The sequence below is a fragment of the Hyperoodon ampullatus genome (genome assembly GCF_949752795.1).
Source record: "Hyperoodon ampullatus genome assembly, chromosome: 9".
Classification (NCBI taxonomy): domain Eukaryota; kingdom Metazoa; phylum Chordata; class Mammalia; order Artiodactyla; family Ziphiidae; genus Hyperoodon; species Hyperoodon ampullatus.
The window spans coordinates 105,423,052-105,449,912 of NC_136922.1; the positions used below are offsets into that span (position 1 = coordinate 105,423,052).

At 38.9% G+C, this 26,861-nt stretch overlaps 1 protein-coding gene across 5 annotated transcripts in view; it reads left to right on the plus strand.

Annotated features, from left to right (window-relative positions):
- DPP6 (dipeptidyl peptidase like 6) overlaps positions 1-26,861 on the plus strand; it is a gene marked incomplete at both ends in the record, with an annotated part of 1,060,012 nt that overhangs the window by 649,255 nt on the left and 383,896 nt on the right. For all 5 annotated transcript variants that reach the window (XM_079711771.1, XM_079711773.1, XM_079711770.1 and 2 more), the window contains one exon: positions 2,202-2,316. In XM_079711771.1, coding sequence (XP_079567897.1) covers positions 2,202-2,316 — 115 coding nt within the window. The remainder of the gene's footprint in view (positions 1-2,201; positions 2,317-26,861) is intronic.

Below are 26,861 nucleotides of genomic sequence, written 5' to 3' on the forward strand. Positions count from 1 at the left end.
AAGAAGTCCTCTGTCTGGCATGTGATAATTCAAATAGACAGAGACTAAGTATTTGGTTTTTGAGTCTGAACCCTTCCTTCAGCCTTACTTCATATGACATATTTTGCAGTGTCTCTGTCTTCGGGTCCTCTTTGTAGAAACACTCTGTCCATCATTATCTCTAACAATATCCAACCTAGACCTGGACACCATATTGTGAGCGTACTTGGGCCAGGGAGGGACCTACTGGGAACATCACTGTAACATCATTCAAGTACACTTTTGCAAGGAAATTAGTTACGTTACTGGCTGCTCAAGAAGTTGATGCAAAGCAGAAGTCTTAGGGTTTTTTTTTTCATATAAACTTTTATCAGTGCATCTAATAGATGTATTTAAAACACATTTTAGAATCCTAGATTATTCTTATTAGAAACAAGATTTGAAAGATATCCATTGTTTGAGCTGATGAAGACAGTACCACTAATTTCATCATTCTTCATCTTGATAAGATTCAGTCTTGAGTATGAAATCATTATGGTTTTGATTGTTACCCTGGGATTTAATCTGAACAGTGTTTGAGAAATGTCCACTTCGGGTCTGTGGGAGATCATGTACACTATCGTGGTCTTAGGAATAGTACTACTGCAAGATTTATGCTATTCACAGCTTTGGTGAGGATGGCTTATTTCCTCTGTAAATGAAATGAAAAGCTGCTGAATCAGTGAGATCTGATCACTTCTTGTCACTGGCCAGCGACTTCCTCCCATAGAAAACCCTATCCAACAGGAAATGAGGTTGACTCAGTATAACCTTTCGTCATAATTTCATACTCATGTTTAGTCTTATTTTTAAGTGCTGAAAAGCCACTTTTTAGTAGGCAAATTCAGTTCTCAATGGCAAATAAGCATACTGGTAGAAATTTCTAAAAACTGTAGAACACTTTCCTGCTAAGGTTTTAATGGTCCTCAGAATTTTTCTTAATTGGATAACCTAGATAGCCAATATTAATTGTTTGGAGTCAAATTTTTCTTGATTCTATAACCTAGGTAGCCAATATTAAATATTTAGATGTCAAATATTATTTACTATCCCATGGTTGAATATTATCTATATTTTGATTTACAGAAATCCGATACATTCTAATGAACTTTCAGCCTTGGATAAGGGTGTATTTATATATATCACGTTGCCTACTTTTTGAGGCCATCTCCATCCTGTTGCATTTTGACTCGCAGTTAATGTGAGTCGCAATAGTGGGCACTATAAGAGAGAATATTTTGTGATCTGTGTATAGGCAGAAGGGGCAGTAGTTCATTTGCAGTGTGACCATATGACTTAATTTGCCCTGGAGAGTCCCAGTTGCTCTTGTATAATTAATAATAATTATTATTGGTATGTAACTATTATATTTATTATTGATTATTAATATTACCCCCTTTGTCTCTCAAATGATCCTAGTTTGGACTGTAAATTATATAATCATCCTAATTTGAAAGGAACTGAAAGTTTGGTCTCAGCAGCCAATATGCCTGATTAATTTCCTAGATCTTTTCAACCTTTAGCATTCTTTAGCAATGTCTCCAGATCCTCCTCATACCCCCAACACCTGCTATAATGCGGTCCCTGGAGGGGTCTAAAACCTAGAAAAGGGGTAGGTGGGTTACCCAGTGAAGCAAGACCTGGGAAGTCTTAAAGCTTTGTTTGAGGAGCTATAGAAGGAAGAAAAGACCCAGGATGGTGAGAAGTAGGCAAATGTTGATTAAAATTGGCACATAGTATGTGCTAAATAAATGTTTCAATTTGGTAGCCTGAAATAGGACTTAACAATGTGGATGTCAATGAAGAGAAAGATGAGAGAGGTCTTAGGGCTGGAAAATTCATCATACTTGGGTTTGATTCGATGGGGGTTAATAGGTTGGCTGTAGTAAGAAACACCACAATCACCCTATGCTGTGGAATCTAGTTTATTGGGTGGAGAAGCATTAAGTTACACAAAAGCTGTAAACATAATATCCAATTCTTCTTGAGATAAGGCTTTGCCGTGGGATAGAGAAGGGAACCTGGGGCCTTTGGACACTGAGGCAGAGGGCAGAGAAAGGAGTTGATCATAGCTTCAAGGATGAGAATATGCCTGAGCTCTTGATTTGAATGAAGTGTATCCACTGGCTTATTTTAGTTCCTTCTTTTACTCACAGAGTTTCTCTTTCCTGCTGTTGCTTTAGGAGCTGGTGGGGAGTAATCCTCCACAAAGAAACTGGAAAGGCATAGCGATCGCACTGCTTGTCATCCTGGTAATCTGCTCCCTGATTGTCACCTCAGTGGTGCTGCTGACACCAGGTACTCAAATTTATTCTTAGAAAAGCAAGCTGCTGTAAGGGAGAAAGGGCATAAGTTTACTTTGAGATTTTTTCTAAGTAACTACCTATTATATAATTTATTTTTCCCAGGTTCTAATTCTTATTGTGCCATACGTTAAAATGATATAATACACTTTCAATAAAAAAGATCTATTTTACATGCTTTGAATTTGTTTAGATAATTGTTGACTGGGTGGAAATTCTTGGCATATATTAAAATTCACAAGTATTTATTTATGCTTGATGAGCTTAAAGATGGTGTCATTATAAATATAATTTTATATCTCTAATGGCATTCCTGGGTGTTTTATCGAGGATGAATTAAGAAAACTATGAAACCAACATATATTGAATGTGAACTAAGGATAAACTAAATATTAGATACTACTGATGAAATAAAGGAAGTATAAAACAGAATCAGAAGTCTCTCAGGGAAGAAAAATACACAAAAATTGTCCGCAAAAGTCTACAGAAAAAAACGTATGTAGAGATGGATTATTGAAAGTTTCAAACATAAGTTGTATAGAAGCTGAGAGGAAAGAGAGAGAGAGAGAGACCCTTTATGATAAAGTTCATGGAGAAAGTAATATGTGAAGTGGGCTTTAATGGAGTGGTAAGAATTTAGTAGCAAGAGAGTGGTGAGATTAGGGCAAGAAGAAAGCCTTTGCCCATAAGATAAACATGTGGGGGTCATGATAGGAAAACATCATACCATATATAAACAGTGTGTAACTATCCATTCCCCTTGTCGTATTAGGTGTCAATTTGTGTGGACAAAAAAAAAAAAATGTTCCAATCCTCAATAAATAGACTACACGGGTATTAGACTTTAAGAGGGAAAAAATGCAATGTAAAAAAATTTTTGATACGTACAAAAAGTGCAGGCAAATTTTGAGGTATGTTTAAACTATAATCACAAAACTTAAATGGAAAAAGAGTAGTTTGAACCCTGAAACCAAAACTCAAGAAAGGTATCACAAGAAAACTACAGACCAGTATCTCTTATGAATATAGATGCAAAAACCTCAGCAAAATACTAGCCAATAGAACCAAATTACCAGCAACATATAAAAAGGATTATACACCATGATCAAATGGGATTTATCCCAGGAAAAAAATTTGGTTTAACATATGAAAGATCAATGTAATACACCCATATTAATAGGATAAAGGGAGAAAAAAACATGGTCATCTCAATAGATGCAGAATAAGCATTTGACAAAGTTCAGAATCCTTTCATGATAAAACGTTCAACGAGCAAAGAAAGAAACTTTCCCAACCTTATACAGAACATCTATAAAGAGCCCACAGCTAATATACTTAACAGTGAAATACTGAAAGTATTCCTGCTAAGATCAGAAATAAGACAAGGATATTCACTCTCACTATTTCTTTTTTTTTTTAATTTTTTTTGCATTGTTTAATTGAAGTATAGTTGATGTACAATACTATATAAGGTACTGGTGTACAATATAGTGATTCACAATTTTTAAAGGTTGTACCCCACTTATAGTTATTATAAAATGTTGGCTATATTTCCCATATTATACAATATATTTTTTTGAAATTTTGAATTTTATTTTATTTATTTTTTCATACAGCAGGTTCTTATTAGTCATCAGTTTTATACACATCAGTGTATACATGTCAATCCCAATCGCCCAATTCATCCCAACCCCCCCACCCCCACCGCCACTTCCCCCTTGGTGTCCATACGTTTGTTCTCTACATCTGTGTCTCAGTTTCTGCCCTGCAAACCAGTTCATCTGTACCATTTTTCTAGGTTCCATATATATATGTTAATATATGATATTTGTTTTTCTCTTTCTGACTTACTTCACTCTGTATGACAGTCTCTAGATCCATGCACATCTCAACAAATGACCCAATTTCATTCCTTTTTATGGCTGAGTAATATTCCATTGTGTATATGTGCAACATCTTTTTTATCCATTCGTCTGTCAACGGGCATTTAGGTTGCTTCTATGTCCTGGCTATTGTAAATAGTGCTGCAGTGAACATTGGGGTGCATGTGTCTTTTTGAATTATGGTTTTCTCAGGGTATATGCCCAGTAGTGGGATTGCTGGATCATATGGTAATTCTGTTTTTAGTGTTTTAAGGAACCTCCATACTGTTCTCCATAGTGGCTGTATCAATTTACATTCCCACCAACAGTGCAAGAGGGTTCCCTTTTCTCCACACCCTCTCCAGCATTTGTTGTTTGTAGATTCTCTGATGATGACATTCTCACTATTTCTGTTTAACATTGTATTGGAGATTCTAACAATTAGGCAAGGGAGAAAAAAGACACCCAGGTAAAAAAGAAGTAAAACTATCTCTATTCATAGATGGTATGATCTCATGTATAGAAAATCTTAAAGAATCCACAAACACAAAAAATAAAACATAACTAATAAAGTACAGCAACACTGGAAGATACAAGACCATTATACAAAAATTATTTATATTTCTATATACTAGTAATGAACAATTCAAAAATGAAATTTAGAAATGATTCCACTTACATTAGTTTCAAAGGGAATAAGTCAATGGTCTGCAACCTTTTTGGCACCAGGGACCAGTTTCGTGGAAGACAATTTTTCCATGGATTGGGGTGGGGAGGGATGGTTTCAGGATGATTCAAGCACATTACATTTATTGTACACTTTATTTCTATTATTATTAAATTGTAATATATAATGAAATAATTATACAACTCACCATAATGCAGAATCATTGGGAGCCCTGAGCTTGTTTTCACTTGCCACTCACTGATAGGGTTTTGATATGAGTCTGCAAGTGATTGATTTATTACCTCTGTGCAGTCAAACCTCTCTGCTAATGATAATCTGTATTTGCAGCGACTCCCCAGCGCTAGCAACACCGCCTTGGCTCCACCTCAGATCATCATAAGGAGCGAGCAAGCTAGATCCCTCTCATGCGCAGTTCACAGTAGGGTTCGCGCTCCTATGAGAACCTAATGCTGCTGCTGATCCGACAGGAGGTGGAGCTCAGGCAGTAATGCAAGCTATGGGGTGTGGCTGTAAATACAGATGGAGATTCACTCACTTGCCTGCCGCTCACCTCCTGCTGTGCAGCCCAGTTCCTAACAGGCCATGGACTGGTAGCGGTCCGTGGACCAGGAGTTGGGGACCCCTGGAATAAGTTACTTAGAATTCAACAAAGAAGTATAAGACTTGTACACTGAAAATCACCAAAGATAATTGAAAGAAATTAAAGAAGACCTAAGTAAGTGGAAAACTATCCCCATGTTCCTGGATTAGAAGATGTAATAGTGTTAACATGGCAATACTTCACAAATTTATCTACAGATTCAACCCAATCCCTATCAAAATCCCAATTAGTTTTATTGCAGAAATTGACAAGCCAATTCTAAACTTCATATGAAAATACAAGGTACTCAGACCAGCCAAAACAATCTTGGGAAAAAAAAAAACAGTTGAAGGACTTACATCTCTGATATTAAACTTCCTCTAAAGCTACAGTAATCAAAGCATTGTGGTACTATCCTAAGTATAGATATATAGGTCAATGGAATAGAATGTAGCGTTCAAAAATAGACCCATACAGTTATTTTCCATTCATTTTTGACAAGGGTGCTAAGACCATTTGATGGGGGAAAAGTAGTCTTTTCAACAAATGGTACTGGTACAACTGGGTATCTACATGCAAAGAATGAAACTGAACTCCTACCTCATAGCTTATACAGAAATTAACTCAGTGTGGCTCAACAACCAAAAAATAAGAGCTAAAACTATAGCACTCCTAGAAGAAAACATAGGAGTAAATCTTTGTGACCTTGGATTCGGCAACTGTTTTTTATATATGACACCAAAAGCACAAACAACTCAAGAAGAAATAGATAAATTAGACGTCAGCAAGCATAAAACATTCTGTGTGTCAAAGGACACTATGAAGAAACTGAAAAGACAACCCACAGAATGGGAGAAGCATATTTGCAAATCATATCTTCAATAAACATCTAACATCCAGGTTATTTAAAGAATTCTTACAACTCAAAACAAGAGACGAACAATTTAATTTAAAACTGGGTAAAGGATTTGAACATTTCTCCAAAGAAATACCAATGGCCAGGAAGCACAAGAAAAACGCTCTACAGCATTAGTCATCAGGAAAATGCAAATCAAAATCACAGTTAGATGCCTATATATACATATTATTTTTTGTGCATTTATTTTTTATACAATTTGTAAAGGTTACACTCCATTTACAGTTATTACAAAATATTGGCTCTGTTCCCTGTGTTACACTAAAAATCCTTGTAACCTGTCTTACACTCAGTAGTCTGCACGTCCCACTCCCCCACCCCTATACTGCCCCTCCCCTCCCTCTCCCCTCTGGTAACCACTAGTTTGTTCACTGTATCTGTGAGTCTGATTCTTTTTTGTTATATTCACTAGTTTGTTGTACTTTTTGGATTCCACACATAAGTGATATCATACAGTATTTGTCTTTCTCTGTCTGACATTTCACTTAGCATAATACCCTCCAAGTCAAATTCAAAAAAATATATATATATTTTTTTAAGCAAAATAGCAAGTATTTGTGAGGCTGTGGAAAAATTGGAACCTTCATTCAGTACTAGTAGGAATGTAAAAGTGTGTAGCCTCTGTTGAAAACATTCTGGTAGTTCCTCAAAAAATGAAACACAGAATTACCATATGACCCAGTCATTCTACTCCTAGGTATATATCCAAGGAAATTGAAAATATATGTTCATACAGAAATTTGTATACAGATATCCATAGAAACATTCATAACAGCCAAAAAGTAGAAACAACCCAAATGTCCCTCACCTGGTGAATAGATAAACAATTGTGGTATATCCATATAATGGAATATTATTCAGCTATAAAAAATGAAATACAGATACATACTACAGCATACATACAACTTGAAAACATTATGCTACGTGCACGAAGTTAGACAAAAAGGCCACATATTATATGATTCCACAGTAGACAAATCCATAGAGATAAAAAGTAGATTAGTGGTTTCCAGGGACTGGAAGTGGGGAGAGTAAGAAATGTCTGCTAATAGGCATGAGATTTCTTCTTTTATAAAGACATTATAGATTTAGGGCAGTTTTAAATTCATAGCAAAATTGAGAGGAAGGTACAGAGATTTCCTACATATGCACTGCCCCCCCACATACATGGTTCCACTCATTATCTACATCCCCACCTGAGTGGTACATCTGATACAACTGATGAACCTACCTCAACACATCATAATGAGACCTCTTTTGGGGTGATGCAGATATTCTGGAATTCGATAGTAGTGATGAATGCACAATTCTTTAACACATATAAAACTACTGAGTTGTATACATTAAAAAGGTAAACTTTATGATATGTGAATTTTATCTCAATTAAGATGTTAGCATAAACAATGGTGGGAAAGTTGTTTTAAAAAGTGATTCAGGGAGAACCTTCAAGATGGTGGAGGAGTAAGACGTGGAGATCACCTTCCTCCCCACAAATACATCAAAAATACATCTACATGTGGAACAAGTCCTATAGAACACCTGCTGAATGCTGGTAGCAGACCTCAGACCTCCCAAAAGGCAAGAAACTCCCCACATACCTGGGTAGGGCAAAAGGAAAAAAGTAAAACAGAGACAAAAGAATAGGGACAGGACATGCCCCTCTGGGAGGGAGCTGTGAAGGAGGAAAAGTTCCCACACACTAGGAAGCCCCTTCACTGGAGGAGACTGGGGGTGGTTGGGTGGGACGTTTCAGAGCCGCGGAGGAGAGCACAGCAACAGGGGTGCAGAGGGCAAAGCGGAGAGATTCCCACACAGAGAATGGGTGCCGACCAGCACTCACCAGCCCAAGAGGCTTGTCTGCTTACCCGCCGGGACGGGTTGGGGCTGGGAGCTGAGGCTCGGGCTTTGGAGTTCAGATCCCAGGGAGAGGACTGGGGTTGATTGCGTGAACACACCCTGAAGGGGGCTAGTGTGCCACAGCTACCTGGGAGGGGGTCCAGGAAAAAGTCTGGATCTGCCTAAGAGGCAAGAGACCATTGTTTTGGGGTGTGTGAGGAGAGGAGATTCAGAACACTGCTTAAACGAGCTTCAGAGATGGGTGCAAGCTGCAGCTATCATCGTGGACACCAGAGACGGGCATGAAATGCTAAGGCTGCTGCTGCAGCCACCAAGAAGCCTGTGTGCAGGCACAGGTCACTATCCACACCACCCCTCCTGGGAGCCTGTGCAGCCCACCACTGCCAGGGTCCTGTGATCCAGGGACAACTTCCCTGGGAGAACATATAGCACGCCTCAGGCTGTTGCAACGTCACTCTGGCCTCTAGGCTCGCCCCGCATTCTGTACCTCTCTCTCCTCCTGGCCTGAGTGAGCCAGAGCCCCCAAATCAGTCTCTGCTTTAACCCCCTCCTGTCTGGGCGAAGAACAGATGCCAGAAGGTGACCTACATGCAGAGGCAGGGCCAAACCCAAACCTGAACTGCAGGAGCTGCGTGAACAAAGAAAAGAAAGGGAAATTTCTCCGTGCAGCCTCAGGAGCAGCAGATTAAATCTCCACAGTCAAGTTGATGTACTCTGCATCTGTGGAATACCTGAAGAGACAATGAATCATCTCAAAATTAAGGCGGTAGACTTTGGGAGCAACTGTAGACTTGGCGTTTGCTCTATGCGACTGACTAGTTTCTGATTTATATGTCTATCTTAGTTTAGTTTTTAGTGCTTATTATCATTGGTGGATTTGTTTATTGGTTTAGTTGCTCTCTTTTTTATTACTTTAAAAATTCTTCTATTTTAAAAAAAATTGATTTTAATAACTTTATTTTATTTATTATTTTTCTTTCTTTCTTTTTGCCTCTGTTTTCTTCTGAGCCGTGAGGCTGACAGGGTCTTGGTGCTCTGGCCAGGTGTCAGGCCTGAACCTCTGAGGTGGGAAAGGCAAGTTCAGGACATTGGACCACCAGAGACCTCCTGGCCCCCTGTAATATCAGTCAGCAAGATCTCTCCCAGAGATCTCTGTCTCAATGCTAAGACCCAACTCCACTCAACGACCAGCAAGCTTCAGAGCTGGACACCCCATGTCAAACAACTAGCAAGACAGGAACACAACCCCACCCATTAGCAGAGAGGCATGAGTCCCCTTCACCAGGAAGCTTACACAAGCCACTAAACCAACCTTACCCACTGGGGACAGACACCAAAAAAATTGGGAGCTACAAACCTGCAGCCTGTGAGAAGGAGACCCCAGACACACTAAGTTAAGCAAAATGAGAAGACAGAGAAATACACAGCAGATGAAGGAGCAAGGTAAAAACCCACCAGACCAAACAAATGAAGAGGAAATAGGCAATCTACCTAAAAAAGAATTCAGAGTAATGATAGTAAAGATGATCCAAAATCTTGGAAATAGAATGGAGGAAATACAAGAAACGTTTAACAAGGAACTAGAAGAACTAAAGAGCAAACAAACAATGATGAACAACACAATAAATGAAATTAAAAATTCTCTAGAAGCAATCAATAGCAGAATAACTGAGGCAGAAGAAAGGATAAGTGACCTGGAAGATAAAATAGTGGAAATAACTACCACAGAGCAGAATAAAGAAAAAAGAATGAAAAGAATTGAGGACAGTCTCAGAGACCTCTGGGACAACATTACATGCAGAACCAACATTTGAATTATAGGGGTCCCAGAAGAAGAAGAGAAAAAGAAAGGGACTGAGAAAACACTTGAAGAGATTATAGTTGAAAACTTCCCTGATATGGGAAAGGAAAAAGTCAATCAAGTCCAGGAAGCGCAGAGAGTCGCATACAGGATAAATCCAAGGAGAAACATGCCAAGACACATATTAATCAAACTATCAAAAATTAAATACAAAGAAAACATATTAAAAGCAAGGGAAAAGCAACAAATACAAGGGAATCTCCAAAAGGTTAACAGCTGATCTTTCAGCAGAAACTCTGCAAGCCAGAAGGGAGCGGCATGACATATTTAAAGTGATGAAAGGGAAAAACCTACAACCAAGATTACTCTACCCAGCAAGGGTCTCATTCAGATTTGATGAAGAAATTAAAAGCTTTACAGAGAAGCAAAAGCTAAGAGAATGCAGCACCACCAAACCAGCTTTACAACAAATGCTAAAGGAACTTCTCTAGGCAGGAAACAGAGAGAAGGAAAAGACCTACAATAACAAACCTAAAACGAGTAAGAAAATGGTAATAGGAACATACATATCAATAATTACCTTAAATCTACATGGATTAAATTCTCCAACCAAAAGACGTAGACTGGCTGAATGGATACAGAAACAAGACCTGTATATATGGTGTCTACAAGAGGCCCACTTCAGACCTAAGGACACATACAGACTGAAAGTGAGGGGATGGAAAAAGATATTCTGTGCAAATGGAAATCAAAAGAAAGCTAGAGTAGCAATTCTCATATCGGACAAACTAGACTTTAAAATAAAGACTATTAGAAGAGACAAAGAAGGACACTACATAATGATAAAGGGATCAATCCAAGAAAAAGATATGACAATTGTAAATATTTATGCACCCAACATAGGAGCACCTCAATACATAAGGCAAATACTAACAGCCATAAAAGGGGAAATCAACAGTAACACAATCATAGTAGGGGACTTTAACACCCCACTTTCACCAATGGACAGATCATCCAAAATGAATATAAATAAGGAAACACAAGCTTTAAATGACACATTAACAAGATGCACTTAATTGATATTTATAGGACATTCCATCCAAAAACAACAATACACTTTTTTCTCAGGTGCTCATGGAACATTCTCCAGGATAGATCATATCTTGGGCCATAAATCAAGCCTCGGTGAATTTAAGAAAACTGAAATCATATCAAGTATCTTTTCCGACCACAACGCTATGAGACTAGATATCAATTACAGGAAAAAAAAACTGTAGAAAATACAAACACATGGAGGCTAAACAAAACACTACTAAATAACCAAGAGATCACTGAAGAAATCAAAGAGGAAATAAAAAAAATACCTAGAAACAAATGACAATGAAAACACAACGTCCCAAAGCCTATGAGATGCAGCAAAAGCAATTCTAAGAGGGAAGTTTATAGCAACACAATCCTACCCTCAAGAAACAAGAAACATCTCAAATAAACAACCTAACCTTACACCTAAAGCAATTAGAGAAAGAAGAACAAAAAAACCCCAAACTTAGTAGAAGGAAAAAAATCATAAAGATCAATCAGAAGTAAATGAAAAAGAAATGAAGGAAACGATAGCAAAGATCAATAAAACTAAAAGCTGGTTCTTTGAGAAGATAAACAAAATTGATAAACCATTAGCCAGACTCATCAAGAACAAAAGCGAGAAGACTCAAATCAATAGAATTAGAAATGAAAAAGGAGAAGTAACAACTGACACTGCAGAAATACAAAGGATCGTGAGAGATTACTACAAGCAACTCTATGCCAATAAAATGGACAACCCGGAAGAAATGGACAAATTCTCAGAAAAGCACAACCTTCCGAGACTGAACCAGGAAGAAATGGAAAATATAAACAGACCAATCACAAGCACTGAAATTGAAACAGTGATTAAAAATCTTCCAACAAACAAAAGTCCAGGACCAGATGGCTTCACAGGCGAACTCTATCAAACATTTAGAGAAGAGCTAACACCTATCCTTCTCAAACTCTTCCAAAATATAGCAGAGGGAGGAACACTCCCAAACTCATTCTACGAGGCCACCATCACCCTGATACCAAAACCAGACAAAGATGTTACACAAAAAGAAAACTGCAGGCCAATATCTGTGATGAACATAGATGCAAAAATCCTCAACAAAATACTAGCAAACAGAATCCAGCAGCACATTAAAAGGATCATATACCATGATCAAGTGGGGTTTTCCCAGAGATGCATATGCAAATCCATCAATGTGATACAACATATTAACAGACTGAATGGTAAAAACCATATGATCATCTCAATAGATGCAGAAAAAGCTTTTGACAAAATTTAACACCCATTTATGATAAAAACTCTCCAGAAAGTAGACATAAAGGGAACTTACCTCAACATAATAAAGGCCATATATAACAAACCAACAGCCAACATCCTTCTCAATGGTGAAAAACTGAAACCATTTCCACTAAGCTCAAGAACAAGACAAGGTTGCCCACTCTCACCACTATTATTCAACATCGTTTTGGAAGTTTTAGCCAAGCAATCAGGGAAGAAAAAGAAATAAAAGGAATCCAGATTGGCAAAGAAGAAGTAAAATTGTCACTGTTTGCAGATGACATGATACTATACATAGAGAATGCTAAAGGTGCTACCAGAAAACTACTAGAGCTAATCAATGAATTTGGTAAAGTAACAGGATACAAAATTAATGCACAGAAGTCTCTTGCATTCCTATACACTAGTGATGAAAAATCTGAAAGAGAAATTAAGGAAACACTCCCATTTACTATTGCAACAAAAAGAATAAAATATTTAGGAATAAACCTACCTAAGGAGACAAAAGACCTGTATGCAGAAAACTATAACACACTGATGAAAGAAATTAAAGATGATACATACAGATGGAGAGATATACTATGTTCTTGGATTGGAAGAATCAACGTTGTGAAAATGACTCTACTACCCAAAGCAATCTACAGATTCAATGCAATCCCTATCAAAGTACCAATGGCATTTTTCAAAGAACTAGAACAAAAAAGTTCACAATTTGTGTGGAAATACAAAAGACCTCAAATAGCCAAAACAATCTTGAGAAAGAAAAACAGCCCTGGAGGAATCAGACTCCCTGACTTCAGACTATACTACAAAGCTACAGTAATCAAGACAGTATGGTACTGGTACAAAACAGAAATATAGATCAGTAGAACAGGATACAAAGCCCAGAGTTAAACCAATGCACATATGGTTACCTTATTTTTGGTAAAGGAGGCAAGAATATACAGCGGAGAAAAGTCAACCTCTTCAATAAGTGGTGCTGGGAAAACTGGACAGCTACATGTAAAAGAATGAAATAAGAACACTCCCTAACACCATACACAAAAATAAACTCAAAATGGATTTAAGACCTAAATGTAAGGCCAGACACTATAAAACTTAGAGGAAAACATAGGCAGAACACTCTATGACATAAATCACAGCAAGATCGTTTTTGGCCCACCTCCTAGAGAAATGCAAATAAAAACAAAAATAAATGAATGGGACCTAATGAAAGTTAAAAGCTTTTGCATAGCAAAGGAAACCATAAGACAAAAAGACAACCCTCAGAATGGGAGAAAATATTTGCAAATGAAGCAACTGACAAAGAATTAATCTCCAAAATATACAAGCAGCTCATGCAGCTCAATATCAAAAAACAAAGAACCCAATCCAAAAGTGGGCAGAAGACCTAAATAGACATTTCTCCAAAGAAAATATACAGATTGCCAACAAACACATGAAAGGATGCTCAGCATCACTAATCATTAGAGAAATGCAAATCAAAACTACAATGAGGTGTCACCTCACACCAGTCAGAATGGCCATCATCAAAAAACCTACAAACAATAAATGCTGGAGAGGGTGTGGAGAAAAGTGAACCCTGTTGCACTGTTGATGCGAATGTAAACTGATACAGCCACTATGGAGAACAGTATGGAGGTTCCTTAGAAAACTAAAAGTAGAACTACCATACGACCCAGCAATCCCAGTAGTGGGCATATACCCTGAGAAAACCATAATTCAAAAAGAGTCATGTACCACAATGTTCATAGAAGCCCTATTTACAATAGCCAGGACATGGAAGCAACCTAAGTGTCCATCGACAAAGGAGTGGATAAAGAAGATGTGGCACATATATACAATGGAATATTACTCAGCCATAAAAAGGAACGGAATTGAGTTATTTGTAGTGCGGCAGATGGGCCTAGAGTCTGCCATACAGAGTGAAGTAAGTCAGAAAGAGAAAAACAAATACCGTATGCTAACACATATATATGGAATCTAAAAAAAAAAAAGTTCTGAAGAACTTAGGGGCAGGACAGGAATAAAGACACAGACATAGAGAATGTACTTGAGGAAATGGGGAGGGAGAAGGGTAAGGTGAGACCAAGTGATAGAGTGGCATGGACATATATACACTACCAAATGTAAAATAGATAGCTAGTGGGAAGCAGCCGCATAGCACAGGCAGATCAGCTCGGTGCTTTCTGTCCACCTAGAGGGGTGGGATAGGGAGGGTGGGAAGGAGATGCAAGAGGCAGGGAATATGAGGATATATGTATTCGTATAGTTGATTCACTTTGTTATACAGCAGAAACTAACACAACCATGTAAAGCAATTATGCTCCAATAAAGATGTTTAAAAAAAAGTGATTCTGGCCCTTTATATACTAAAGTGCCAACAACACTTGCCTAATGGTGAAGAGGTTTCAGTGGCAGTTATGAAAAGAGAGTTGCTCTCTCCGTGAGTTTTATGAAGAGCCAAGAGTTCCTGGAACACTTGGACTCATGATTAAGCACAGAACATCTTACTGAACAGGAAAAAAATCCATTCAACTCTCAAAATCTAAATGAGTAGATTCGAGAGGGATTGGGGCAGGAGAGTGGTAAAGACAAATTCTCTTCTCTTTTATAATTTTGCTGGTGTTTTATATTAATTAACAGTTAATTCGTGCAAGCTGGGGACTTTAGCAACTACATATTTTTAATTAATAGAAAGGAAATCAGGTCTCCCTCAAAATTTGTGGAGCATGCGTTCCTACCTTTGCTTTTCTTTGAACATAAGTGTGCTTTATGTGAGAACATGATTATGGAAGATTTGATACTGTGACTGTCCAGCACTCACTTTGAAAGTTAGGAAGCAATGATGGTTTCGGTAGTTTGCAGTCATTCCCATGCCTGCCAAGGTACCTGAGCATTCATGTCACCCAGAATCCAAGGGCTCCTGCAGCCATCGCTTCAGAGGAAGGTAGAAGAGCTGCTGGGGGGCTCTCACACCAGCGGTTCAGAGCAACCACGCTGGGTGGGAAACATCTGGACTGAGTAACTTAAGGCTAAGAGCCAGTTCTGTGACCTTGCCTTCCACGTGGCCAGCCCAATGCCAGGCAGAGAGCTGTCCCTGGGTCTTCCCAGCTGTACAGGGAAACTCCTATTCTCTCAAATGCAGCTGCTAATCCTGAAAGTGTTTTACATTCAGTCCTTGTGCAGCCGGAGCCATCACAGCAGCATCCCTTCTGCAATAAATAGAGAACACAGTCATGGTAAACCGTTATCTTTTTGAATGCTGATGGCCAGTTGTCAGGGGCAGCAATGAGGTGAGGCTCTAGTGAATCCCTGTGTTCCAGAAAACGCTTTGAGCAGAATTTCTTTTATTCTTCTGTTAAAATAGAAATGTGGCTGAGCCTACCTGACCCTTTGGCTTTGTTGGACTTTCATAGCTAGTGCTTCTTTCTCAGCTGTGCTGCTCAGGGGCTGTGTGTCCTAGGATTAGGACAGTCAGACAGGCCTGTTCAGTGGTGAGTGCCTCCCATCACCGGCTCATCCCTCTCCCAGATGCAGCAGTGGCTTTTGTTTCAGAATTCTTCCATGCACAGGAGGATATCAGGTCATTCAGAGCCATCTTGAATTCACTGACGTGCAGAGCATCCTCACATCGACCAATAGTGCCTATCCATTGATCAAACGTGAATGATCCCTGCAAGGGGCTGAGGGCACTGAGTTAAGTGCTGGGTGAAGTGTGGGCAAAGAAGATGCACATGTTCTCCATGAGAGCTTAGATCCACTGGAAAAGACAGAACGTGCACAGTGAGAATTTCACAGTGGTGTAATCATTAAGCAAAAATAAAACAGAAGTCACAGGCGGGGCTGGTTAAAGACCTATTGAGGTGTGAATAACGGAATCTTTGACGTAACATACGGCATGGCCATCACCTCATCCATGGCCCCCAAAGTGTCCAGCACATCTCTCTCTAGTACTGATCTCTCCATGAGTTCACGGCAGCAGTGGCTTCCACTGTACGAGGGAGGAAGTTAAGTTTTGAAGAGTAGAGAGTCCTAGTAGTAATAACACCCTGGACATATGTGCACAGTTTGGGTGCATCCCTACCAGCCTTGCTTCCCTTTCATAGACTGACTTGAAATTCATAGCATGTACTTTTTAAAAAATTATCTTTTCATGTGCTACCTCTTTCCAGTCTTGTATTCTGCTTTGTTAAAACTCAGATTAAAGTATCTGCTTTCTACTTAACCCCCCAATCCATTACGAACTCCTTGGATTCAGTCTTTTGGTGAAAACGTTTCTGAGTATGTGTGGGTCCCCTTTCCAACTTGGGAAGGATTGTGATGGAATGCCACTTTGGTGCCCCAGGATCTCGAAGGGCCTAGTGGTAATATTTCTGAGCAACAAGTACCTTTGTTCTATAGTGCAGCCTAATTATCACCAGTTATGCACAATTTATGTTTTAAAAATCAGATTAAAAGTGTTTAAGGCAATCTTAGTTCCAAAGGGATTAGCCAGATGAGAATGTGTCCTTTTCAATTTTGTCATTCATTTCTCCCTTGCTACTCTGTGCCCTTTTCTAAATTTCTCTTTGGAATAATAGACTCAAAGTTACCTTTTTTATTTTCAGATACTAAATATGTGTCTGCAATAGGTCACACTCAGCGTATGCCTTTTTTTGGGCAGCTACAGCTCTTGCATTCTGATGAAAAGGACTCTGATAATCTTTAATGCCACAGTTATGGTTGTGGGAGCTGAAAAGTCCACCAGGATCATATTTGCATTAAAACATCCCTGACATTTGACTTTTCTGGATTTTCACTGTAGAGAAGATGGACAGTTGTTTGTGATGGAAAATACTAGAACACTTTCAGGTGGTATAAAAAGGAAAAGCCTTGGATATTTGAAAGTCATGTTGAAGGTAGACTTAGGGTTAAGGCCAAGCAGAGGTTACCAGGATATAAGACTCAATCTTTTGGGTGGGAGCATAACAGAGAGGCTATTGTTATGGAATTGAAATTTCATAACTGTTTGATTTATATCTAATGTTTATAACTGCATTGCTAATGCCCAGCTCATCTTTTTTTTTTTTAATTTTCACTTGGACTCAATAGGCTTTATTGAGAGGGAGAGAAATCTAGCAAATTGGCAGTTACAGTTCATAAATTGGATTCTCTTACAAGCGGGTGTAAGTGCATCCAAGTCAGAAACTTAGTCAAGTGTTCTGAATTTACACCAGTCAAAATAACGTGAAATGGGTTTATGTGGGAAAACGCTACATATTAGAATTATTGATACATCTGAGAGAACCCCTCTACTTGAGTTGTTACTGCTAGTTAACAAAGGAAGTTCTGTAATAAAACTTCCATGGATTTTTAAAATAGACTTTATTTTTTAGAGCAGTCTTAGGTTCCAGCAAAATTGAGAGGAAGCTACAGAGTTTTCCCATTCACCCCTCCCCCCAGAAATGCAAGGCATTCCTACCATCAACATCCCTCACCAGACGGTACCTTTGTGACAGTTTATGAACCGACATTGATATGTCATTATCACTCAAAGTCCATAGTTTACATTAGGGTTCATCCTGGGTGTTGTACAGTCTATGGACTGGGACAAATGTATAATGGTGCGTATCTACCTTTACATTTATGATGGCATGTATCATACAGAGTAGTCTCGCTGACCTAAAAATCCTCCATGCTCTGTCTGTTCATTCTCCCTTCCACTATAATGCCTGGAAGCCACTGATTTTTTTTACTGTCTCCATAGTTTTGTCCTTTCCAGAATGTCATATAGTTGGAATCATACATTATGTAGCCTTTTCAGATTGGCTTCTTTCACTTAGCAATATACATGTAAGGTTCCTCCATGGAGGAACTATCATTGTTTAATAGTTTATTTCGTTTTAACACTAAATAATATTCCATTGTCTGGATGTACCACAATTTATTGCTCCGTTCACCTACTAAAGGACATCTTGGTTGCTTCCAAGTTTTGGCAGTTACGAATAAAGCTGCTGTAAACATTTGTGTGAAGGCTTCTGTGAGACATGCATTTTCAATTCCTTTGGTAAATACCAAGGAGAATGATTGCTGGGTCATATGATGAGTATGTTTACTTTTGTAAGAAACCACCAAACTGTCTTCCAGAGTGGCTGCACCGTTTTGTGTTCCCACCAGCAGTGATGAGAGTTCCTGTTGCTCCACATCCTTCCCAGCATTTGGTGTTGTCAGTGATTCAGATTTTCTCATTGGTCATTCTAATAGTTGTGAAGTGGTAACTCAGTGTTTTAAGTTTATCTTTTTAAGATTATGGTACAAACAATTTAAAAACATTATATATATATATTATATATATATATTATATATATATATATTATATATATATAATATATATATATATAAAATATATATATAATGTTTTAGAAAACAAACAAAACAAGCTTATGGTTACCAGGGTGGGGGTAAGGGGGGAGAGGCATAAATTGGGAGATTGGGATTGACGTATACACACTACAATATGTAAAACAGATAACTAATAAGGACCTGCTATATAGCACAGGGAGCTCTACTCAATACTCTGTAATAGCCTATATAAGAAAAGAATCTAAAAAAGAGTGGATATATGTATGTGTATAACTGATTCACTTTGCTGTACACCTGAAACTAACACAACATTGTAAATCAACTCTACTCAAATAAAAATTTTTTAAAAAGGAGAAAAAAATTCTGGAACAAACAATTTAAAAACATTATATATATAAAATATGATATATATATTTTTATATATACACATATGTAAATTTATAAATATATAAAATACTATATTGTTTGATGAATGTTCAAACTGAACAGACTACATAGCCTGCACCCAGATTAAAAAACCAGAATGTAGCCAGCATCCCGAAGCTGCCCCATACGCTTTCTCATCATTAATCTCCCTAAGGGTAACCTAATTTCTAACATCATAAAATAATTTTGCATACTTTTATACTTTTTGCACTTACGTTATTAATGTAATCATGTAATATCTATTATTTTACAGCTGGTTCTTTTGTTCAACATAATGTTTGTGAGATTCATTGTTATACTTTAAGTTGTATTTATGCTCAATGTTTTAATCGGTGATGGATTGTCTTTTCATGAGGTCTCATATAATCCTTATGAAAATTGCACAGTGGCTTAACAGTAATTTAATAACTTTTGTGTATATCATAACAAGTAATGAATACCTTACTGTTTCTTATTATTTCTTGTAGAAATAGGTGGTTTGCCCATTTTTTCTAGGCATTTTTCTCTCTGTTCTCCTTCCTACATTAAACTCATCCCCCAAATCCAGTCTTGTCATAGTCCATCTATTATCAGTGACTATGACCAGGTGTCCTGTCATGGGACACATAGGTTACTTGATGGGTCTCTAGTATTGTTCATTTGCACTTGGGCATCTGTGGTTGCGTTTGTAGGCTCTTTTCACACCCACCTGCCAGCCGATGAATTGGGTGTGTCGTGTCTCTCTAGTCTTGAAATAGGTATTTGTTTTGCTACTCTTCTTACTGTTGTTTCTGATTAAAGTTAATGTGTCAATGCTAATTGAGACTAAGTGCTGTAAATGGGTGGTGTGGATAATATTTGTTAGGACAATCCAGGATATGGGAGAGATCGGTGACGACAGGAAGCATTTGTGGAAGGTATTTTGGAGGATGAGGAATTTGAAAGACAGATCCAATGTTAATGGAAGGAAAAGAAGGAGGGTCACCATGAGCCAGAATGGGCCTGGTGTGCTTGCTGGACAGGAGATGCCTGGCCTGCCAGCACTGAGGGACGTGACGAGTGCCAGGAGTTAAGGCTGATTGGGAGAGTCTGGAAGGCCAGGCACTGAATTCGAGATTGTACTCTTATGGCTCCTGCTGTCTATAACAATTTATATGTCATAACTGCTTTTAGCATGTGTTAACCCCATGAGTGAACTTATCATTGGAAGGGGGAAAAGGGCATATATGTGCTCATAAGTACGTGAATACGTTTCAGGAAGTTCATGGACCTGGTCAGCCTATCTGTTCACCATCTTAGGGATCAGCTTGAGTATTTTTCCAAGCCCAGATGTTATGATGTATCCATTAGAGTACTTTTGTCCATAAGGAACAAAATACCTAACTAAAATACTTCAAACTGTAGGTGTTTATCATGTTTCCCAAAACAAGAAGTCTAGACCCACTCAGTCCCAGGATGATTCAATGGCTCAAAGACCATCTTTCTCTGCTGCCATCATCTTCATGTCAGCAAAGTAGCTGCAACGGTGCCACATATCTCATGTTGCACCCTCACAAGAAGGAAGGGAAAATCAGAACTTTCCTCATGTATTTCTTTCTTTCCCCGAAACTAGCCAGGAGGCAGCTTATTCATATAACTATATTGCATGGCTACCCTTAGCTGAAAGGGTTGAGAGAACAAGTATTTCACAGGAGTCTGCCTCTGCTGAGTTGGCAGAGGGCCGTGGCTCCTGGGGAGGCAGTGTAGTATCTGCCACAATCAGTAAGACCCCTTGACTTACGAAAGAGTGGAGGGACGAGGTCTACATTCCTTGAACTTGAACAGTGAGTTTGCACCATTCTTTAAATTAAAACAAATTTGAAAAGAGGGAGTTCTGACAGATTCTCATAAAAGAAAGAATTAATTTACACTGCTACTAACCTTATAGTTAGTTGCAAACTTCCAAAGTCCTGAGAAGTGTGTCCCTAGGAGAATCTTAATAATCTCTCTTCTGACTTTTCATCATTAGTTCTAGAAGGATTGTTAGGTGCATCTTGCTTATTTATTGAAACCTTACACTAAAGAGCCATTTATCAACAAGATGGCGATAGATGCTTACTATTCGTGCTTGCATGAAGACTCTAAGTTAAGGCAAATGTGCCTACATATTTATCCATAAAGGGATACTTTTCAAAGCGTTGCTACATTATGCATCCTATTTTAAAGGCATAGTTGCATATAAACTGTGAAAAGGAGTACATCTTATCCTGGCACTCTGGTTTTCTCTGAGTCTATTGCTTCTTTTAGATGAGAGCCTGTTGGTAAATTTCAAGTGAATTTTGGGATCCTTAGGGACCATGTGTTACAAGGGGCTGGCTGATCTAGTAGATGCTATTTTAGGGAAGACTCTGGCCAGTCAGGACTCAAAGGCAGCAATTCAGGTCTAAGCTGAGTTTCTGGGTCTAGGTCAGAACACAGAAATGGACGATATAATAAAGTCAGAGAAATAGAGAGAAGTTGTCCACAATGAACTAGGCAGCTCAGGGGACTGAAGAAGTTGAAGTTAAATCACCTGCCTGAGTGAGACAGAACTCTCACCTGAAACCCTGGTTCAACAACCATTTATCACTGAAGTGATAAATGAAGAAACAACATGTATATGCACTTTCTCAGATTGCTATTGCATATTCCCCAAATCCCAGATTATTGCTAACTTAACTCTGTGCTTTTTTTTTTTTTTTTTTTTGCGGTACGCGGGCCTCTCACTGTTGCGGCCCCTGCCGTTACGGAGCACAGGCTCCGGACGCGCAGGCCCAGCGGCCACGGCTCAAGGGCCCAGCCGCTCCGCGGCATGCGGGATCCTCCCGGACCGGGGCACGAACCCGCGTCCCCCGCATCAGCAGGCAGACCCTCAACCACTGGCGCCACCAGGGAAGCCCTTAACTCTGTGCTTTTATGTGAGGTATTTAAAATCACCAGAAATTAGGTTAAATGATAATCTACAGAACGTCAGATTTAACCAGTCTTTTTTCTCCATCACTTTTCCCTTGTTCAGATCCTTTTTTTATGTCTTTTTTAAAAGTTCAGTAAGTATGTGATTATTACATTTTCAGAGGATGCCTTCTAAAGTGGTGGGTTAGTCGGAAACGGGACAAAAGGTGTTGAGGGATGTGGTAGGCAAAAAAACGGCTCCCCAGATGATGTGCTTGTCCTGATCCCTGGGACCTGTCATCCCGGGGGGGGCGGTCCTCACAGATGGGGTTCCATTAAGCATCTTGAGATGTGGGGTTTTCTTGGATTATCCAGTGGGTCCTAAATGAAATTACATTCATCTCTGTAGGAAGGAGGCAGAGGGAGATGTGACAGAGAGGGAGGGGAGAGGCCACGTGACCAGGAGGCAGAGATTGGAGTGATACAGCCACAAGGCAAGGAGCACCCAGAGCCCCAGAAGCTGAAAGAGGCAAAGAAGGTATTCTCCCTTAAAGCTTCCAAGGAGCCCTCTGACACCTTGATTTTGACCCACTGAAACTGAGTTTAGACTTCTGGCCTCCAGAACCATGAGAGAATAAACTTGTGTTTTAAGCGACCAAATTTGTGGCAATGTGTTACAGCAGCCCCAGGAAACAGTACAAAGGGAAATAAATGCCTTCAGCAATTTCACAGTGGCCGCATCTTGAAGACAGGCATGAACGTGGACTCGTGGAGCGATCAGAACTAGAGAGAGATGTGCTGGACACTTTGGGGACCATGGACAAGGTGATGGCCGTGCTCCGTGCCTCACCTTTCTGCTTCCTCTGCCCACTCCCCGTGAGGACCCACATCTGCTCCTCCCTCCTCCCTGGGGGAGTCCTCTCAGTTTCAAACTGTGATTCTTTAGCATCTCTACCACCAGAAAAGGGACCGAAATTCATTCACATTAAGGTGTATACTTGTGTTTTTAAAAATTTGAGAGAAAAAGACAGTATCTATCTCCCACATTGACTTCTTTTTATTATTTTACTTATAGGCATTAAGCAGATACAGCTCCACTTACAATTCATATAAACTTAACAGCAAGAGCCAAGTTAAATACAGATCAATCAACAAAGCTAATAAAATTCAAATTAAAAAATGGACATTTTGTATGACAAATGATAATGGTTCTCGAAACTAAATCATCCATTAAATGTGTGTAGGGTATTTGCTATTGTGACACCAATATTTTGGGATGGACATGCCTACTCTTGCAGGCACCAGGTGAAGAGTTGCCCCGCCCACTTCTCTGTTGGGATCTGCACACGTTGTTCGTGTAGCGCACTGTGCTTAGGGAAGGCTAAGTTAGCTGACCTTGGCACTGGTGCATCATGAAGACACATGCTCACTCAGACAATAAATTTGGGTGCGAGTGTATGCTTATGATCAGAATACAACTTTATAAATATTTATTGCCCAAATAATATATATAAACAGAAGAATAAACAGTGAAAAAGATATTAACAATCTAAATAAAATTATAGTAATACTTTTCTCATATTATCCGTTCTACAGCCAGTCCCTACATATCTTTACTTTTGACCATTTCTGAGTTTGGTTCTTCTGGTGTTTATTCCTGTCATCCTTAACGTTATGCTCGTATATCAGTATTCACAGACTGCTTCCCATCAAAGTAGAACATTTAGTTCACTTACATTTCCTCCCACTTCCTTTTCTTCACTCTGGGTTGTAGAACCTATCAGGTTATTTTTCGTTCCTCTGGAGATCTCTTTCATAAGTTCACGTGAGACTTTCTTTAAACATACATTTCTTGTTCTGCTGATCTTAAATGGAGCCTCCTGGCTTCTCACCAGACAAGAGGGAGAAGCTGGTGCCTACACGTCTTCTCCTCTATCCCAACACGGTGGCTCCAGCTCTTTCTCTCAGCTCTGGGTGACATTTACAACTTTCCACTTAATAAAATCTCCCCCGAAACAATCAGTTGATTTTAAAATGGAAAATTCTAACACAACGTTGTAAATCAACTGTCCTCCAACTAAAAAAAAAAAAAACATCTTTAAAACAAGTGCAAAAGCATTTTGCTTTTTTTTTTTTTTTTTTTTTTGTGGTACGCAGGCCTCTCACTTTGTGGCCTCTCCCGTTGCGGAGCACAGGCTCGGGATGCGCAGGCTCAGTGGCCATGGCTCACGGGCCCAGCCGCTCCGCGGCACGTGGGATATTCCCAGACCGGGGCACGAACCCATGTCCCCTGCATCGGCAGGCGGACTCTCAACCACTGCGCCACCAGGAAAGCCCAGCATTTTGCTTTTATATTAAAAAAAAAAAAGAAATTTCTCTAAGTATCAAGAATAGATTACAGCTTTACCATTTACTACAAAGTCTATGGATAACCACCTAAAGAACCTATAAAAAATAAAAACAAGAAGTTATTCTAAATAAATAGGAAAATTTATTTAAAACAGTCAGAATTTTTTGCTTAGACATATATTTCTCTTGTAAAACCTGACAATGCAGATAAAGCCATAGGGAGAGAGAAATTGTAGTTCTGTATCACTAAACAGTTTGTCTGGAGGCCTTCAGGTCAAATAGACTCTCATTTCTTAAAATCCATCAATAGCTGCAACTAGTTTATTCTTATTTGGACCTTGCCTTTCTTAAACCCGTTTTCTTAGCAATTCTAATGGATTGTTTCTACTTGAAATGAAGTAAAACTGTCTTTATTGCAGACAAAATGAACACCCATATAGATAATGCTAATAAAATGTATAAGTAGGTTTAGAAAGGTTACCGAATACACGTCTATATTCAAATATTAATTGTGTTTCCATGTACTAACAAAAAATGTTTGCAAATTGAAATTTTGAAAATACCAGTTGTATTATTCTGCTTGGGCTGGCATAACAAAGCCACAGACTGCATTCAAACAACAGAAATTTATTTTCTCACAGTTCTCGAATCTTTAAGCCCAAGGTTAAGGGCCAGCAGGGTTGGTTCCTAGTGAGACCTCTCTTCCTGTCTGGCAGATGGCATCTTGTCACTGTGTCTCACATTGCTTTTTCTCTGCTTGAATGCACAGAGAGAGAGAAAGAAAGAGAGAGCTCCATCTCTATTCCTCTCTTTTTACAAGGATATCAGTCCTGTTGGATTAGGGCCCCACCTTTATGATCTCATTTAACTGCAGCCTTTAAGGTTCTGTCTCCAAGTACAGTCACATTGGGATTTAAGGCTTCAACATATGAACTGGGGAGAGAAGAAACAATTCAGTCCATAACACCAGTACATAAGGACATCTTTGCTTGGCATTACCTTGTCTACACAGTCTGACCTCAAAGATTTACATCCATCCCACATACAAAGTACATTCACTCCATCCTAAGGCCCCCAGAAGCCTCAAACTATTACAGCATCGGTTCAAAGCCCAAAATCTCATCAGCTCAGCAGTCCCAAGTATCATCATGTAAATCATCTAGATGAGTTATAGGTAAGACTGGGTGTGCTCCATCCTGGGGCAAAATTCATCACTATTGTGAATCTGTGAAATGAAAGAAATAAGTGTCTCCTTCTGAATACAGTGGTGAGACAGGCATAGGATAACAGTTATAGGCATTTCTGTTCAAAAAAGGGGAAAATTGAAGGAAAAAAGGGGTAACCAGTTCCAAACCATTTCTAAATCCAATTGGGCAAACTCCTTTAGTTTTAAAGGCCTGGGAATAATGCTCTGTAGCTTTCAGCTCTGCCCTCTGGAGATCATTCTTCTTCTTCATGAAAGGTAGCATGAGTTTGTAGCTGAGTAATTTTATCGGCATATTTCCCATCTGAGGATGTCGGAAGTCTGACACCTTTTATTTCATAGTCTCTCTGTCCTTTTCAGTCTGAGCTGGCAGTGCTTCTTCAGATACAGAATTCTTAAGAACCTGTGGGTCTCCTGTGTATGTCATGGGGATTCATTCCATTAGACAAGACTCCTCCACAGGGTTTTCCTAGATACTCCCTTCTCTATGTCTGGCTTCTGCTGAGATGGCTGAGGAGACCTATGAGTTACACACTTAGGTTTCAAAGAGCTTTTCGTGTGTCTGCATACCCTGAGCTTTTGGTCTTTCAGACATATTGGCAAAAGTTTGTTGTGCCACATCTACTGCTTTTCCTCTCCTAATAGTGAATTTCTCAACTTTTGCATCTTTTACAATCTGGATAAGGGGAGACAAAGAAGATAGAGAAATAGCCAATAAGCACATGAAAAGATGCTCAACGCCATTAGCTTTGGAGTATTATTCATCTATAAAAAGGAGTGAAGTGCTGATACATATTATTACATACTATTACATGGATGAAACTTGAAAATATTATGATAAGTGAAATATGCCAATCACAAAAGATCAAGATATTGTATGATTCTATATGAGTTACCCATACTAGCCAAATGTATAGATACAGAAAATAAATTTTTCATTGCTTAGGCCTGGGAAGAAAGGGGTGGGAATGGAGAGTGACTGCTAATGATTATGGAGTCTTCGGGAGGGGGAATACTGAAAATGTTCTAAACTTAGATCACAGTGGTAGTTGCACAACTCTGTTGAACATACTGAAACCATTGAGTTGTACACTTCTGATGGGTGAATTTTATAGTGTGTAAATTTTATCTTAATAAAAATGTCCAAAAGAAGGAGAAGATTAGGTCAACATATCAACCTTTGTGCATTTTATTATGTGAAGTCCAATGGTTATAGCTCACTAAAGGAAACAGGCAGATAAATATATTTTAAGGTTTTAATTTATTT